Genomic DNA, 16,401 nt, shown 5'->3' with positions numbered 1-16,401 from the left:
GCACTGCGGTTCCACCCACCCCGACCTCTTAATCCCCACTTAAACTTCCTGAACTTTGAACCCCCGTTTGCCCCTCCTCACCGTTCCAGAGCCCGCTGGTGTGAGCCACAGTACCTATTGTAGTCTGAGGTAAAAGCCCTCAGCCATGGGTCATTATTTTCCCCAGGGTAAAGCGTGGGGTCTCCTAAAACCCCCATCTGTTACCTGAACAGATAAGATCCAAGATGTCGAGCTCAGTCTTGCTAGAAAGTGTGGATCAGCCTTTTTTGCTTTAACTTTTGTTGTTGTCCTGCTTTGCGCCACTTCTTCCGCCGCTGCATTCGTACTAAGTAGGAGCTTTAGTTTGTGGATCTCTCATGTGGCTTTTCCATTTTTCTTTCTGCTTGCCCCAATTTCTGTGGCCTTGTCAATCACTTGAAGACTATTCCCAGGGTTTAGGTTGCCTAGCATACTGAGTGTTCACCCCCTCCACTGGTCTCGCTGTTGCTTCGTCTTCTATCTTGAGTAGTGCGATTCCTGACTCTCTAGAAGATAAGCTATGCTGTCGACCGTCTAAGGGAAAAGATAGGCACAATGGAAACGCCCATTTATATCTGATCCTGCGGGACTATAGTTTTTACTACCACTTGCATATCTCTACGCTTCTGGAGGGTGACTTGCGAGAGATCCCGACATAACTTAATTTCGGACCCATTGTATGTGACTGGCATAGAGTTCCTTGCTTCCCTGAGGATCAATTATTTTTTGCAGGTATTGTGGACACACCACTAACATCTCGAGGGTGGGCTCCTGGTTCAGATCTTCTTGGTCCCGTCCTATGCACCCGGTCTGGGGGAATATTGCTAACCGCCTCTTCTGTAATCAGATCTGTAAAAATGTGCAACACTGTATCCTTTAATTCTGTGTCCATTACGGTTTCCGGGTGTTTTTTTTACATCGTCTAGAACTGTTGTCTAGGTCCTCAGAATTTATTTCAAAATTATGCGTCACCCTGACCAGATCTTCCAAAGCAAGGTCTGATTGGTTGCATTCTTGTGTAAGTTCCTGTATAGCTCTATCGTTTAAATCTAACCGCACTCTCAGAGAGGTTATTTCTTTGCCAAAGTCTGCTAGTGATAGGCGAATTTCTGATGTAAATGTGGAGAATTAGAATTGAAAGGAGTCCGAAAACGTGTCCTGAAAATTCTTCCTGAAGTACTCATTTGAAAATGCCATGCTTGGGTCTACGCAAAGTGGCCTGCCAACATCGAAGAGTCTTTTGCCAAAAGTTTCTGCAGAGGATTTTCCAATGGCTGGTGAGCTCGGGTGTGCCCTGGCGGGGAGTGCTTTTTCCTGCCTCTCTGCATGAATCGGTACTCAAATCGATAATTTTGAGCACATCACTGCCAGACGACAAACTTGAGACCTCGCTTCAGCAGTAAAGGTTTCTAGGCGACTGATTATAGAGAGCCTATAGTGCCCATCAAACCAAAGGGGGATATTTGCTTTTCGCTCCAGCGTTCTCCCCACTCCAAATGCTCCACTGATCTTTTGTGCAGTCTCTCCCCTTCACAGGGCACTCCCGTCAACCCACCTAAAGGCACCCTTCTGCAGGTATGGAGTCCATAAAAAGGCCATGCCCAAGTCCCGATCCCAACAGGTAAATTATAGATGGCGAGGCAGCCCCAAACTTCACACTGCTGTGCAGGTTGTAATGTAATTTTTTAACTGGCGTATCCCAAACAGTCAAAAAGTCCTGGGAAGTTTTTGGCACTCATCTGCCACCAAAAGGAAATCCACACATAGGAAAAGGAGGGGCCGCTTCCCACAGTTCCAGCTTTGCCCTTATGAAGTGGGAAGTGCGCTTGGGGGGGGGGGGCACCTCCTCCATGTCCCACTTTAACCAGCCTGCTTTCCCTCTGCCGCATCACTCCCGGTCCGGATGGGGACTCTCTCCCAGCTCCCAACGTGCTGCACCGCCGGCCCAAATTAATAAAGCTGCAGGGTTCCGAAATGAAGTTATGGTTGATTTTGGCCCATATTGCAGTCTCGGGTAGGCCTTCCACTTAGTTTTCCTTGTAACCTTTAGAAGGAGTTTGCGCATGCACGTCCTCACGGTGCGGTGGCCTTCTTGGAATCGTAACCCTGATTTTAAATGTGTTTTTAGAATTCTGAATTAGACACCCCTCTATGGAAATGTGTAGCTAACGTCTGGTTATTTTTATCATTGTATTTCTAGGAGTGTAATGAGACCTTGGGAGTCTGGTAATGTAAGACGGATCTAAAACCAAAATGTGATGGCCCTCTGGGCTTGGCTATTAAAAGGTGTTCTCCCCTTTCCTTCCTTGGGTGCAATATGTAAAGCATAAGGTTTAGATTTGTAATATTCATGTCACTACATACTAGAGGTAAGGTGAATGATTCTATGAGCACCATTTTGGGTCCCAGTTAGGACTGTGTATTTTACTGTTAACTAGGGTTCAAATTTTCTTTTTACCCCATAGCGCCATCTGTATTTGTGTCTAGCACAAGGCAGAGGGTGCACATTTAGTTTAGAAGTGGGCAGGGTCTTCACAGACCATGTTTATTTATATACATACACTTGTTTTACTAGGCGCTCTGTTTATCTCAGAATATGTATAGATGGTCAAATAAATACTTTGTTATTTTTACCATAAATTCTATATATTTTTCAGTTTACTAGTGTGGTGTATTTTCTAGGGGTAGCTATGGTGAAGACCTGTACTTCGCTACCAGCGTACATCGCTGCATTACACCGCTAGGGCTGAAAACTCATTAAGTCAGATCGTTTTACATTCCTCACCAGAGGGCTGTGGAAGAAGCCCCCCCAACCCTTGGTATCACAGCCACAATTGATTTCTTTCCGACCATACAACCCTAGCCACCCCAGTAGGATCACCACTTGGTACTGACAAAGGGCTTGGGGGGTGGTTTCTGTCCAAGTCAGAACGGGTGGGGTCTTACATCACACTGCAGGATGAACTGTTTGCCACCTCGGATCTTAAGCAGGATACATTTCTTCTCTTTTATCTGCGTCTCCTCCACACTCTGGATCTCCTCCATGGCCAGTAGGCTCTGCTGCAGTAATGACAGACACAGTTGGAGAGAAGAGGACATGTTACAGGGGTCCAGTAGCACAATCCCACCACCTGTAAATTCTCAAGGGAAGGGAGAGGTCAGAGTGAGACTGGCAGGAGAGAAGGGAAAAGACAAAACACCCGATTCCTACTTTTCCCAATCATAAGACATGGAAGTGTTGGGGAAAAAGGCCCATCAGCACAGTTCCCTCCCCATCGTAACCCTCAAGAGAAAGAGGCCATTTCAGAGAGGTAGCGTAGTAGAGCTTTGCATTTACCGGTGATTCTCCTTCCCCTCGCCATTCCAGTCGGTTGGGAAACAAGTAGAAGTATCGGCGCTGCCACTGAAGCAGGAAGGGGTTGCCCATCTTTGACATGTAGCCGTGCATTATACAGTCCTTGCCCAGGGCATAATCTGTGGAAGCCACAAGAGTGTCAGAGAAAGAGTAGTTTTAAGTATGGGGGGGGGGGTGAAAGGGTAAGATATGGAGAGAGAGAGGGAATATGGGTAGCAGAGGGGAAAACCAGGTGGGAGAGCAAAAGAGGTGGGGCAGACAAGAAGAATGGGGATGAGGAAAAACAGGAGCGGGAGGAGAAAGGTAACTATTGGGGAACACAGATACAGTTGATGAAGGCGAGAAGGATGCAGGCAACGTCTCAAGGGAGGGGTCTTTATTTACTTTTATCTATTCATTTGTGTAACGCCCAGATCCAAGGGTAACACAGCGTTTGTACTGCAAGATCAAAGATACATTAGCTAGTGGTCAAAATGAAAGGTAGTATTAGTAATATTTGTTGAATAACCAGGTTTTCACAAGTCTCTTAAAGGTGGGGTATGAGCATTGATTTCTAATATTTGGAGGTAGTGAATTCCAGAGGGAAGGGGCTGTGACGCAGAAGCTTGCGCCTCCTGCTCTGGATTTTTTGAAGCATGGGGTGACAATCAAGATGCTGTTAGAGGATCGTAGTGAACGCAAGTGCGGTCCCTGAGTGATACGATTGTTCAGGTAAAGAGGGGCATCTCTGTAGATTCAACTGTGAGCAATAGTCAGAGTTTTGAGGGGGAGACAGCACAGACTGGGGGGGGGGGGGGAGAAACTCTGCGAGAGCACAGCCTGTGTGAGCGTGGGGAGAGACCTTGCAAGAGCACAGCCTGGGGGGACGGGGGGAAGGGGGAAGACCGTGCAAGAGCACAGCCTGGGCAGGGGGGGGCATGCAATAGCACAGAAGGGGCGGGGAAGACCGTGCAAGAGCACAGACTGGGGGGGTCGGAAGACCGTGCAAAAGCACAGCCTGGGAAGACCGTGCAAAAGCACAGCCTGGGAAGACCGTGCAAAAGCACAGCCTGGGAAGACCGTGCAAAAGCACAGCCTGGGAAGACCGTGCAAGAGCACAGCCTGGGAAGACCGTGCAAGAGCACCGCCTGGAGGGGGAAGACCGTGCAAGAGCACCGCCTGGGAAGACCGTGCAAGAGCACAGCCTGGGAAGACCGTGCAAGAGCACAGCCTGGGAAGACCGTGCAAGAGCACAGCCTGGGAAGACCGTGCAAGAGCACAGCCTGGGAAGACCGTGCAAGAGCACAGCCTGGGAAGACCGTGCAAGAGCACAGCCTGGGAAGACCGTGCAAGAGCACAGACTGGGAAGACCGTGCAAGAGCACAGACTGGGAAGACCGTGCAAGAGCACAGACTGGGAAGACCGTGCAAGAGCACAGCCTGGAGGGGGAAGACCGTGCAAGAGCACAGCCTGGAGGGGGAAGACCGTGCAAGAGCACAGCCTGGAGGGGGAAGACCGTGCAAGAGCACAGCCTGGAGGGGGAAGACCGTGCAAGAGCACAGCCTGGAGGGGGAAGACCGTGCAAGAGCACAGCCTGGAGGGGGAAGACCGTGCAAGAGCACAGCCTGGAGGGGGAAGACCGTGCAAGAGCACAGCCTGGAGGGGGAAGACCGTGCAAGAGCACAGCCTGGAGGGGGAAGACCGTGCAAGAGCACAGCCTGGGCAGGGGGTCATGCAATAGCACAGAAGGGGCGGGGAAGACCGTGCAAGAGCACAGACTGGGGGGGATGGGAAGACCGTGCAAGAGCAGACTGGGGGGGATGGGAAGACCGTGCAAGAGCAGACTGGGGGGGATGGGAAGACCGTGCAAGAGCACAGCCTGGGGGGGGGGTGGGAAGACCGTGCAAAAGCACAGCCTGGGGGGGGTGGGAAGACCGTGCAAAAGCACAGCCTGGGGGGGGGGTGGGACAGACCGTGCAAAAGCACAGCCTGGGGGGGTGGGAAGACCGTGCAAGAGCACAGACTGGGGGGGTGGGAAGACCGTGCAAGAGCACAGCCAGGGGGGGTGGGAAGACCGTGCAAGAGCACAGCCAGGGGGGGTGGGAAGACCGTGCAAGAGCACAGCCTGGGGGGGGTGGGAAGACCGTGCAAGAGCACAGCCTGGGGGGGGGGGGGAAGACCGTGCAAGAGCACAGCCTGGGGGGGTGGGAAGACCGTGCAAGAGCACAGCCTGGGGGGGGGGGGGAAGACCGTGCAAGAGCACAGCCTGGGTAGGGGGGTCATGCAAGAGAACAGAAGGGGCGGGGAAGACCGTGCAAGAGCACAGCCAGGGGGGGGGGGGTGGGAAGACCGTGCAAGAGCACAGCCTGGGGGGGGGTGGGAAGACTGTGCAAGAGCACAGCCTGGGGGGGGGTGGGAAGACCGTGCAAGAGCACAGCCTGGGGGGGGGGGAAGACCGTGCAAGAGCACAGCCTGGGCAGGGGGGGCATGCAAGAGAACAGAAGGGGCGGGGAAGACCGTGCAAGAGCACAGAAGGGGCGGGGGAGACCGTGCAAGAGCACAGACTAGAGGGGAGACCGTGCAAGAGCACAGACTGGAGGGGGAAGACCGTGCAAGAGCACAGCCTGGAGGGGGAAGACCGTGCAAGAGCACAGCCTGGAGGGGGAAGACCGTGCAAGAGCACAGTCTGGAGGAGGAAGACCGTGCAAGAGCACAGACTGGAGGGGGAAGACCGTGCAAGAGCACAGACTGGAGGGGGAAGACCGTGCAAGAGCACAGACTGGGGGTGGAGGGGGGGGGGGAGACCGTGCGAGCACAGACTGGGGGGGAAGAGTGCGAGAGCACAGACTGGGGGGGAGAGTGCGAGAGCACAGACTGGGCCGGGGGGAGAGTGCGAGAGCACAGACTGGGGCGGGGGGAGAGTGCGAGAGCACAGACTGGGGCGGGGGGAGAGTGCGAGAGCACAGACTGGGGCGGGGGGAGAGTGCAAGGGCAAATACTGGGGGGGCAGTGCAAGAGCGCAGACTCTGAGGGGAAGACAGTGTGAGCATACAGCCTCTGGGAGAGATGCATCCCCCCACCACGAGGCTGTGCGTTCGCAACAGTGCAGCCTCAGGGGGGAGAAGTGGTAGGAGGGATTATGAGAACATACAGCCTCTGGGATAGATGCGAGGGCACAGCCTCGTGGTGGGGGGATGCAACAGTACAGCCTCGGGGGAGGGGGGGGGGGGAAGTGGTAGGAGGGATTATGTGAGCGCACAGCCTCTGGAGGTGGATGGTGAGAGTGCCCAGTAATGCGGGGGCAGTAGGTTCGGTGGTCTGAAGGAGCACCCAGCCTCCCAGGGAAGGGGGAGCTGCAAGCAGGCAGCATCTGGTGAGGCAAGCAGCCTTTGGGTGGGGTACAGGACAATGAGGGTGGGGATGGTGAGAGTGCGAAGCCCCTGGGGAGGAATGGGGAGGGTGCAACTTCTAGGGAGAACTGGTGGGTGCAGCCTCTGGGGACGGAAGGAATGGTGAGTGTTAACGCAGGGGTTGGGAGAATGATGCGAGTGCAGCTTCCGGTATAGGGTGGTGGTGGTGTAAGAGTGCAGAGATGGATTACGTGAGAGCACTTGCCATGGAGAGGGGGGGGGGGTTGGGTGGGATATCAGAGCACAAGCAAGGGAAAGGTGCAAGAACACCAGCCGAGAAGGGAAGACAACCAAGTAATGACTGTGGGTGAAGGTGTAGCTTCCACCTCCCTCCTGGCCGGCACTCTTCTACTGAGAGACAGCCATGGGAGAAAGTGTAGGAGCACCTTCTGTGGGGAAAGTTGTAGGTGGGAAAAGTTGCAGGAGCTCTGCGGGAGGAGCAAGATCAATAGCTTTGGTTTATAGTGTCAAGACTGCTCAATCCGGTTTAGGCGCAATCAATGCAGAAGGCCGTTTAGGCTGTGGGAAAGGTCACCAGTCGATCAGATAAGTGTAGGGGAAAAGGTATGGTGTGGCAATGTAGGAGCTCACTGGCAAAGGGAGGCCACAATGGAGCATAGATTGTTGAAAAGCAAGAAGGTTGTGGGTAGAGTAAGAGCATGCCTATGGGATGCCTCTGAAAGCAGTGTGAGAAACCAGCCTCACCTTCCTCGTGCCCAAGCTGTTTATTCTTCGCCCTCTTTCGTGCCTCCAAACGGTCTGTCTCCATGTTCACTGCATCAAACACAGTTTCGGCTACTTCCTGCTGCCACCGCTCGGAGATCGTGAGAGGAAAGTTCCTGTACAGTTCCTGGTCACTATCTAATAACTGGAAACAAGAATAGCAACACAGTTTATGTCAGGACAACCTACAAGCACTGTTGGCCTCCTTTAGAATGTTGATGATTGTGGCAAAACATCTGGACATAGTAGAACTGTACATTTTTCTGCACTTGACCACTTACATATTAAGAAGGGAAAGGAGTAAAGTTTGCAGTCAGAATACGTTAGAGTGAATGTACAGCAAGGCCCAGACTAACCGAATCATGATCCTGATCCGGATGTAAAAGTACACTTAAAAGAACATATTGATTGTCAAACAATTGGTTGCCCGCACAGGTGAAATATAAAAAATATGACAATCATCAATAACCCAGTAACCCCCTTTCTGTTGCTTGTGTTGGTTTAGATAAAAATGCTTTGCAGAGGCCGCCATGCAGTGGTAGGCTGAGTATTACATTTTGTTTTTCAATTTCAAAAATATGTCCTTATTTAGTTGAACCTTTTCTGTTTCTCTTCGCAATTCTGTATTTTGGTAATTGCACACAGCACCTTACAGTACAGTGCAATGGGGTTACTTGTTATCCCCACAACCTTTGGGTTTCATGCCACTTTTCATGTGTGCTTAAGACAAGCTGGTGGCAGCAGTTTCATTTTTACCAGTTGTATTTGATTTTACTTGTGCACTTTTACCACTATTGGCTACTAAAAGGTGGCTTGGACCCTAAGATGGCCATGTGATGAGGTTTTTCACTTGTTTTGGCCATATTGTAGTTTGGCCCATCCTCTCCAGTCACTGGCCCGGTGAAGCCCTGCTCGATTGCAAGATCTCAAAAGACACTTGTTGGTGCTTCAACCCTTGAAATAGTGGGAACAATGTCTACTCAAGGGTGCATCCCCCAAGAGCCATCAGCAGTGTATCCCTGGCCTGCCTGGTGGACTGCCCAGCTCCCTCATGGGCTACCCCGCCAGCGACGTTGCCTTTCTGCATAAAATCCTGGAACTTTGGTGGTCGCCAGCTTGTGTACCATAAGTTGCCTTCTCCCAAAATGTCAGCTTCCTAGCATCAAGGAAAGCTGCCATTGAGCTGCTTCTCCGACAGCAACTGAAAGATTGCCTGCAGTCTCCTGCAAACGGTGCCCGTCCTTGGAACTCGCCTTCATTCACCCTGTGAAGTGTCCTAATGGGTCTGCACTGCGAAAGTCTGCACTCTTCATCCTTGCATCTTGAAGTTGTACCAGACTGGAAGGAGCACTTGAACCTGCAACCCCTAGCAATCCCTCACACGAACAAAGAACAGAAGACAGTGTCCCCAGACGATCCACCATGTGACCTAGGGTTAAGTAAACATAACAGTTCCGGACCCCCTCTGTCCTTTATAGGATAACATTGGGTGCAAACCCCTTTGTAGCCTAACTCTCTCTTTACTTACCTTTGGTCGTCTAATCTGGGTCATGCATCCAACACCTGGGACTGGAAGAGAATTCAAAACTATTTAAAAGTTTAAGTTCTCCTCTGTTTGAAATCACCACCACAAGCCCATTAGAGAACACCTTCCCTGGAGAGTGCTGTATTGGAAACTATGACCTTTGGGCACTAGGCCCCATACATTTTAGGGCTTGACTTCTTAAGGGAAAGGGAATTGGGATTTGTGCCGAATTGAGTGATTCAGTCACTTCTCCCTAGAGAAGAGTCTCTCCTTGTGAGACTAGGTAGATGAGCCGGCTAAGCAACATTCCCCTTAGGGGAGATGGCAAGCGGGACCTCACAGGGAGAGACTCCCTTCTTGGGGAGAAGGGCTCCCTTTTCAATGAGGAACTCCCTTTCCCCCTATAATCAGAAACTCACTAAGACCATACCAGCAGACAGAGAGCCTGATTCCACTTGCATATGCCATTGTGATATCCTTACTGAAAATAAATACCTACCTGGTACTGGGAAGAGGAAGAAGATAGGAGTAATGAAGAGTGAGAGCCTGTTAACTACTGATACGAGTAAACTCAAAGGAGTTAAAATGAGTAACTCAAGAAAATAACTCAAGACAATACTGGCAAGAAGAAGATCAGTGGAGTAATAACAAGTCCCAGTATTCGTGAATATTGCAAAGACAGTGAAGATTGTCAAGGGAGCAATCATACTCTTCCCAGTACTCGTGAATACTGGAAAGTCGCTAATGAACCCCAAGAGGACTCGTACTCATCCCAAGACTGAGGAACACGTTAAAACAAATAAAGAGCATCAAGAGAGCTATCAAGAGACACTGCAAGACTCAGAGGAAAAAGGGTTTAGAGCCTCATTTATTGACCCAAGGAACTTTTTTGTATAAAAGACCATCCAGGAGAAGGTAGTCAGTCTCCTGGATCAACTTTTTGTATAAAAGAAAAAGGGGAAGCCCAGGAGGAGTAAAAATCTACTTGATGAACTAATACTTTTTCATAGTTTTACCAGGCACTATCTAAAGATGGTCTACTAAGTCTACAGAAGACTGCCCAGAAGAAGGGAGCCATTCTCCTGGACTCCTTTTTCTGTTCAGCCTTTTTTGAATGGTGGTAGGGTCAGGATAGGGTAGATTTGGACAAAGGAGGGACTGTTGATTTGGACAGAACTGACGAAGAGCATGCTAGTTAGTTTTGCGTTAGGTAGGGCAAACACTGAGTTGCTAAGGACATATGCCACCAATTGGTCTGTCTCCTTCTTCTGACCTACCACAGATTGTACTGGTTCTATTAATGTTATCTGCATCTGTTTACTTACCTGATGTACCTGTTTAAATATTGATTGATGCATTGCAAGTGAACCTAATGCTGAATGTAGATATTTGTGTTATATGGTTTTGGGGGATAATCCTACCTGCTAGCTTCATTTCTTAGTGTGTTCTTAAAGGCCTAATAAATAACAGTATTTGTATACGTATCATCTAAGCTGAATTATTGCATTATTCTGTGTGAGCTACCCAAGGCCCTAAACCACTCTCGCCCTCACTCTTGAGACACCGCCTTGACTGCTCTTCCACGTACCTTGATTGGGTTTGGACTCAACTCAGATTCCCTGTTCACCATAACTAGGGTACCCTCCTAAAACATTCCCCCCAGGGTTGACTTTGGAAATCCATCTTCACAGACCTCTTGAAGGAATCCAATGAAGAAGGCACAGAAGCAACAGGAAGCACAAGGGTAGTCATGAACAGGTCACAGCCGGCTCAGGTGAGGACAAAGGCTCAACTCTTGCCACAGTTACAGTAAGCAACCCAGGCACACAAAGGCTTTTGTAGGGCTCCAGAAGCTGCAGGCACAGCAGGTTCTGCGCAAAGTGCCAGAAGAAGGAGAAACACTTGCACTACAATTCTTCAACCATGGAGGCAGAGGACAGAGCAGTCGGCAAACCAAAACCAGGATCCTATGGTTAGCCCATCTCTCTCACATTCTCTCAGGGCTCTAGTTCTACATACATACACAGGCACATGCATGGCACTCATGCTATCTGGATTGTCCAACAGAATTCCACACACTCCAGCACACTCATTTGGAATAAGGTGTCTACAGGATGCTCATCCAGCCTAAACTGGAATTCTTTCAAACTGATAAGACTTTGTGGGCTCTGCAAAGAGCCAACATAGGCATAAATGCCATCGTGCCCATTCCCCATGACCCAAACCAAGCATAAGCCACAAACAAATTGGTGAAGGTGTAGTATTTTAAAAATGTATCGGCAGCCAACTGTCACCCTATGAGAGCATTTGGTTACCAACATGTTAAAAAGGCTCCAGGATGGTACAGTCGAGCATAAAGGAGTTGCAGTTGCAAGGGGACTTCGGTAGAAGTCACCCCGGGAGAAAATGAAAATCGAGAAACCAAAAAAGCCAGCAAACAGTTTAGGAGACAAAAGGAACAGCAAGAATGGAATTCTGACCCAAACAGCGACTCACATCTTTGTGGCTCTTAAGGTCCCCAAAGGTGGGGGTGGCAGTACAACCATTGTGCCCCTTATTCTCCCTGGGCCAGTGTTAGGACAGAAATAAAGGGCTTCATAAAACCATATCTGCAGCAGTACAAAACTCCACTCATAGTATAAGGTTGTACCACCCGAGAACATATGGCAGCGTAGACAGGGCAGCCAGGCTTCTCTTAGGAAAGAGGGCTGTAGCTTGGTACACAGAAATTGTAGCATGCATATGGTCCAAAGAAACACTGAAACACTATGTATTGTAAAAATGAATGTTTTATTTTAAAAAATACAGAGAGGCCAAGATAAATCTTGGGTATGTAAATACTATAATGTATCATATAAACACAATTATGAATAACTTACTCAATACTTATGGGTTACTGTTAGGGATTCCTCTCTACCTCAGAGACCCCCAGCACCTTTGCTGGATTTTGAGGACTGACATTTTTTACCTGGAGAAAGCAAGACCCTTTTTTCCCACTCGCTAATGTATTTCTTCTGTGATTTGAACTCTGTTTCTTTGGTTGTGGAGTCTGACAAACTCCTTTTACATTGTGGCACACAGCACCTTCAGTGCAGTGACACAGGGAAGTCTTAGATTTCCCAAAGGTTTTAATACCTTCTCTTGGATAAACTACTGTTTCCAAGAGCAGTGAAGTGAAATTGACTTTACTTACATTTGTAACTTTCTAGAAACATCACACACTATGTTACAACAGGGTGCTGGAGGGGTTACTTAGTATCCCCTTTGTCTAGTTTCTCATGTAACATTTTTATGTTACCCTTTCTACAATTAATGGCTGGTGGCAGTGGTTTACTTTTAACTACCATGGTGTGTTTTTACCGCGGGCTGCGTTCGCAGCTGCAGTAAAGTACCCTTCAGTGCCATTTTTGTCAAAATGGCCCTGGTGGTCTTTTTTCACCATTTCTTTGTGGAAAGGTCCTTCTTGAGATTTACTCTGCGTGCCAAACCAGGTTTGGTCCCTTTGTTTGTTTTGTCTTTGGTGGGATCCACAAGTGAAGCCCGCCTCTGGCTCCAGAGTGTCTAGCAGGGGCAGGAAGTGAGGGAGGTGCCCGAAACTCCCTGTGCTTAATCACCTTGGTTACAGGAATGCACTCAAAAGGGGATTGGCTGGCAGTCTAGCAAGGACAGCCACCCTGCTGTGTGATTGACAGCTAGGCTGGAATGAATGGGAGAAACCTGCATAAAAGGAAGGCTTTTTGGCTTGGAAGGCAGTGTCGACCACTGGATGAAGGAATCCGAAGAAGAACATGGAAGAGACGGTTGTTGCAACTCCTGTACCGTTGGTTTGCCCGTTGAAACCCTGCTGCTGTGCTGAAGCTCTGCATTTGCCTCGATTAGAGAAGCCCTGCTAGGACAATTTCTCCCCTTGAGTTGGTGGGAGCAATCGACTCCAAAGTGAACTCGTCTTGACATCCTCTCAGAGCCGGCTGTACTTCCTTGCTGCTGCAGGAACTGAAGGGCCAGGGAGAGGAACACCAGATTGGAGTGCATCACTTTTAAGTCAGACTGAGCTGCTAGAAGATCCTCCAGACTCTCAGGAAGCAGGACAAACCAAGCCTGAGCCACCTCAGAGTGTTGGACCCCAGATGCGAGGAAAGTCCAATGTGGTAGCGGAGAACCGCAGTGGTTCCTTCAGCTATCCCTCCGCAAATACCTCTCCTCTCAAGCTCTTCGCTCCTCTACCTCCAACTCCCTCAGGGTCAGTCGTTTTTCAAAGAAACGAGCTGGGGGTAGATCTCCGTCTTCGGTTGGGGCCTCCATCTGGAACAGCCTCCCGCCACTCTAAAACTTGAGGAGAACCATCTCCGGTACCGGAAGCACCTCAAGATCTTCCTCTTTTCTTCTGCCTTTGCTCCCCCTCTGCCCTGCTGATCTGTTCTCTCTTGGCACCGTGCACCTGGCCACCCTCTGTTCTCTGGTCCCAGGTACCTGCTCACCCTCCCGCACTGCTTCCGGCCCACCCCTTGCACTCCTGTACCCATATAGCCCCCCTTTTCTTCCTGCACGTATCAGACCTACCCTGTCTGCTGCCTTAAACCTAGCACTTGCCAATTGCTGGCTGCACTACCACCGTTGGTTGCCTTTATTATTTAATTATTTATGTTTCTCCTTTGCGTCACACTTTCCACTTCTCCCCCCTTCCGTGCACTTTTCCCCTCCCATGCACTTGCGCGTTTTCAATGTCACTGGGCCTAGTAAGATTGTTGTTTTGTTCTCCCCTGTTCCCCTCCCTTGCCTTGTCGCGCTCTGAAACACTTGTGTACGAGTGCGATAGAAATACAATATCAATATCAAAATGTAGAGCCCATAAGAATGAATGAGTGGGAAAAAGGCTCCACTCATTCAGGATATAAGGAAAAAGGTCCCGAAGTCCAGCAAAAATGCTGGCAGTCTCACTAGGAGGGGATGAAGCATAACAATTATGAATCTCCCTAATATCCAGTCTTTCCCTAGTCTATTGCATGAGTTCTCTCAGAGGCAGGAGAGGGCCCCTAGAGGTCTAGGTGCCAGATGTAGGCAGTGTGAGAAACCTGAAAGTGTCTCCCTGTCTAGTCCTCGGGGATCTGTCATCCAGGTGGCCAGGACACAGCCATCGACTTTGGGTTCAGTTCCTGGGGGTGGACCAATGTGGGAGGATCACTTGGATTGGGGTGGGAGGGTCCTGTGGGAGTGGGACAGTGACGGGTGAGATGCAATATCCCCTTCCTTAAACAGCCTTCCCCCATCCTACCACATAGGATATTCCAAAACATGCCCACCCCCCTTTCTGACACAAACACTTTCACACAACACGAAAGACAACAGACTAACACCAGAGCCGTTTACTATGTCCAAATACAAGGGTCAGGCAAAGTCAGGCAATTGATCAGAATCACACACACCTGACAGCCCTTTCCCACAGGGATAAAAGGTGGAGCACGACAGCACACTATGAGCAAGGCAGACTGCACGACGTGAGAGCTAACTCAGCAGTGCAAAAGGAGAAAGACGGCACGAGTCCAGAGGATACCAAGGGGAGACGTGACCTTGCCCTTATCGACAGAGACCTGTGAAGCCTCAAGAGAAGTTATTGTAAGACCGCGAACAATAGCCAGCATGTGTTGCAGCAGATGTCAAGGAGCCTGGGCGCCTCCTCCGCCGACAGCCAAGCCGAGGAGAGACACATGGCCCAATAGTGCCGGCCATGACTCTACAGACAAGAAAGCAAAGCAGGTCATCGCAGCTGGTGAATCAAGGGGAGAACCGATAAAGAAACCGAACTGTGATGAACAAAAGTAGCAAGTGGCTAATTGAACTTTGAATTAACAAAGTACTATTGAAATAAGGAAAGGGGAAAGCCAGCATAACAGAATCAAACACCACATGGGTGTTCACTTGAGAAACGCTAGCCGATTACCCTGCTGTTGAACTACAGTAAACCAGAAGGCCTTAGGAAAAGGCGGAACGGGGTCAAAGTGGTCATACGGGGTCTTGTAAAATCCTCCATACAGTGAAAAGTATTTGACCGGCAGATGATTGGAAAACAAAGGGAAACGAGTGCACAAACAGTGCTTTGTAAGGGTTGGCACGAGTGAACCTGGCAGAGGGATGCTAACAAGAGGGGATGAAATCTCAAGTCCCATGAACATTGTGTTGACAGGAGTGGACCCGAAGGAGGGAGATCCAGGGGTGGAAAGTAATCACCCTAACTTCTGTATGAAAAGAATAGTTTAATTTGTTGAGTAAGACTGAAGGGTCTGCGTCCAGAAGAGGGGGACCCAGGGGTGAAGCCGTCACCCAAAGCCATACGTGGAACAGAAATTTGTGCTGGTTTGCTGAAAATATCAGGCCTTCGAGGGCAAGAGACTTTTTATTGAAAAGAGACTTAACCATCGAACAACCTGATAGCTGGAATAGAACTGAAAGCTTGCGTGCGTGCTGTCCCATGCTGAAAACGTGGGAAGGGAGACCCCTTGCAATCACATCCTGACTTATTTTTTAACACTTTTTTCTTTACTGAAAACCCTATCTCACACGGTTTCTGTAATTAGTTGTAAGGATTTGGCAATAGTTTTTGTTTTAGTATAGGCCTTTTTACTTTGACAGGACACCACAAGGACTGCCTTATTTTTCATTTGATGGTCGACACTTGCTCCAATCTTAGATTTAGGTTAGGCGTTTTTCCATCCTACCTATATAGTTTAATAAACACCCTTGAACTGTGATCACTTGTGTGTCTTTACTGTTGCACCATGAGTTCCTTACAGAAGGTTGAGATATGGTTCAGTTTTAGTAAATTCAAAGTTTCATAGGAGATCTTCTAAAATAAATAAGTATTCCCTTTCAGAGAGTTAGTTAAAATGTTCACGGACTTCCCAGAAGGCTCCCTATACGTTTTCCAGCATTAGGCCAGGGCAAGAGGTATGGGCAAACTCAGCCTCACAGGATGCACACCAGACTTAAGGTAAGTAATACCCAAGCCCACACAGTAACTTATGAGAAAAGAAGAGCTTCGGATTGGATAACTTCAGGATGCAGCAGCACAGGACCTGGTCCCTGGATTCTTGGTCTGGAGACTAAAGAACTGGACACTGGATGGGCACTTTCAGCAGCAGCCATCAGAGGAGGCTTCCAGCAAAGGCTTCTTCATAGATTCTCACGGCTCTGTGGATCTGGCACCCTTTTACAGGAGCCAGATGAAGAGAGACCATCACTGGTCGGATTCTCTTCACTCTCTCGGTACTGCACTCTGGTCAGGGATTCAAATCATGTCTCTGGAGATCCAGAAGGAGTCCGCCAAAGTTTCAGACAGAATCATACTTCGGAAGACCATGCACCGCACACTGGCTCAAAGTCCCAGGGTATTGACG

At 49.4% G+C, this 16,401-nt stretch overlaps 1 protein-coding gene across 1 annotated transcript in view; it reads right to left on the bottom strand.

Annotated features, from left to right (window-relative positions):
• Window positions 1-16,401, bottom strand: part of GRK2 (G protein-coupled receptor kinase 2) — a 474,914-nt gene that overhangs the window by 25,186 nt on the left and 433,327 nt on the right. Inside the window, exons 18-20 of the mRNA XM_069628947.1 lie at window positions 7,468-7,630; window positions 3,356-3,492; window positions 2,965-3,078 (exon numbers count right to left, since the gene is read on the bottom strand). Coding sequence (XP_069485048.1) covers window positions 2,965-3,078; window positions 3,356-3,492; window positions 7,468-7,630 — 414 coding nt within the window. The remainder of the gene's footprint in view (window positions 1-2,964; window positions 3,079-3,355; window positions 3,493-7,467; window positions 7,631-16,401) is intronic.

Source organism: Ambystoma mexicanum, chromosome 12 (assembly GCF_040938575.1).
Source record: "Ambystoma mexicanum isolate Mex_15411 chromosome 12, UKY_AmexF1_1, whole genome shotgun sequence".
NCBI classification, from domain to species: Eukaryota; Metazoa; Chordata; class Amphibia; order Caudata; family Ambystomatidae; genus Ambystoma; species Ambystoma mexicanum.
The sequence above is the reverse complement of the archived record's forward strand: the minus strand, read 5'-3'. Positions and strand labels throughout refer to the sequence as shown.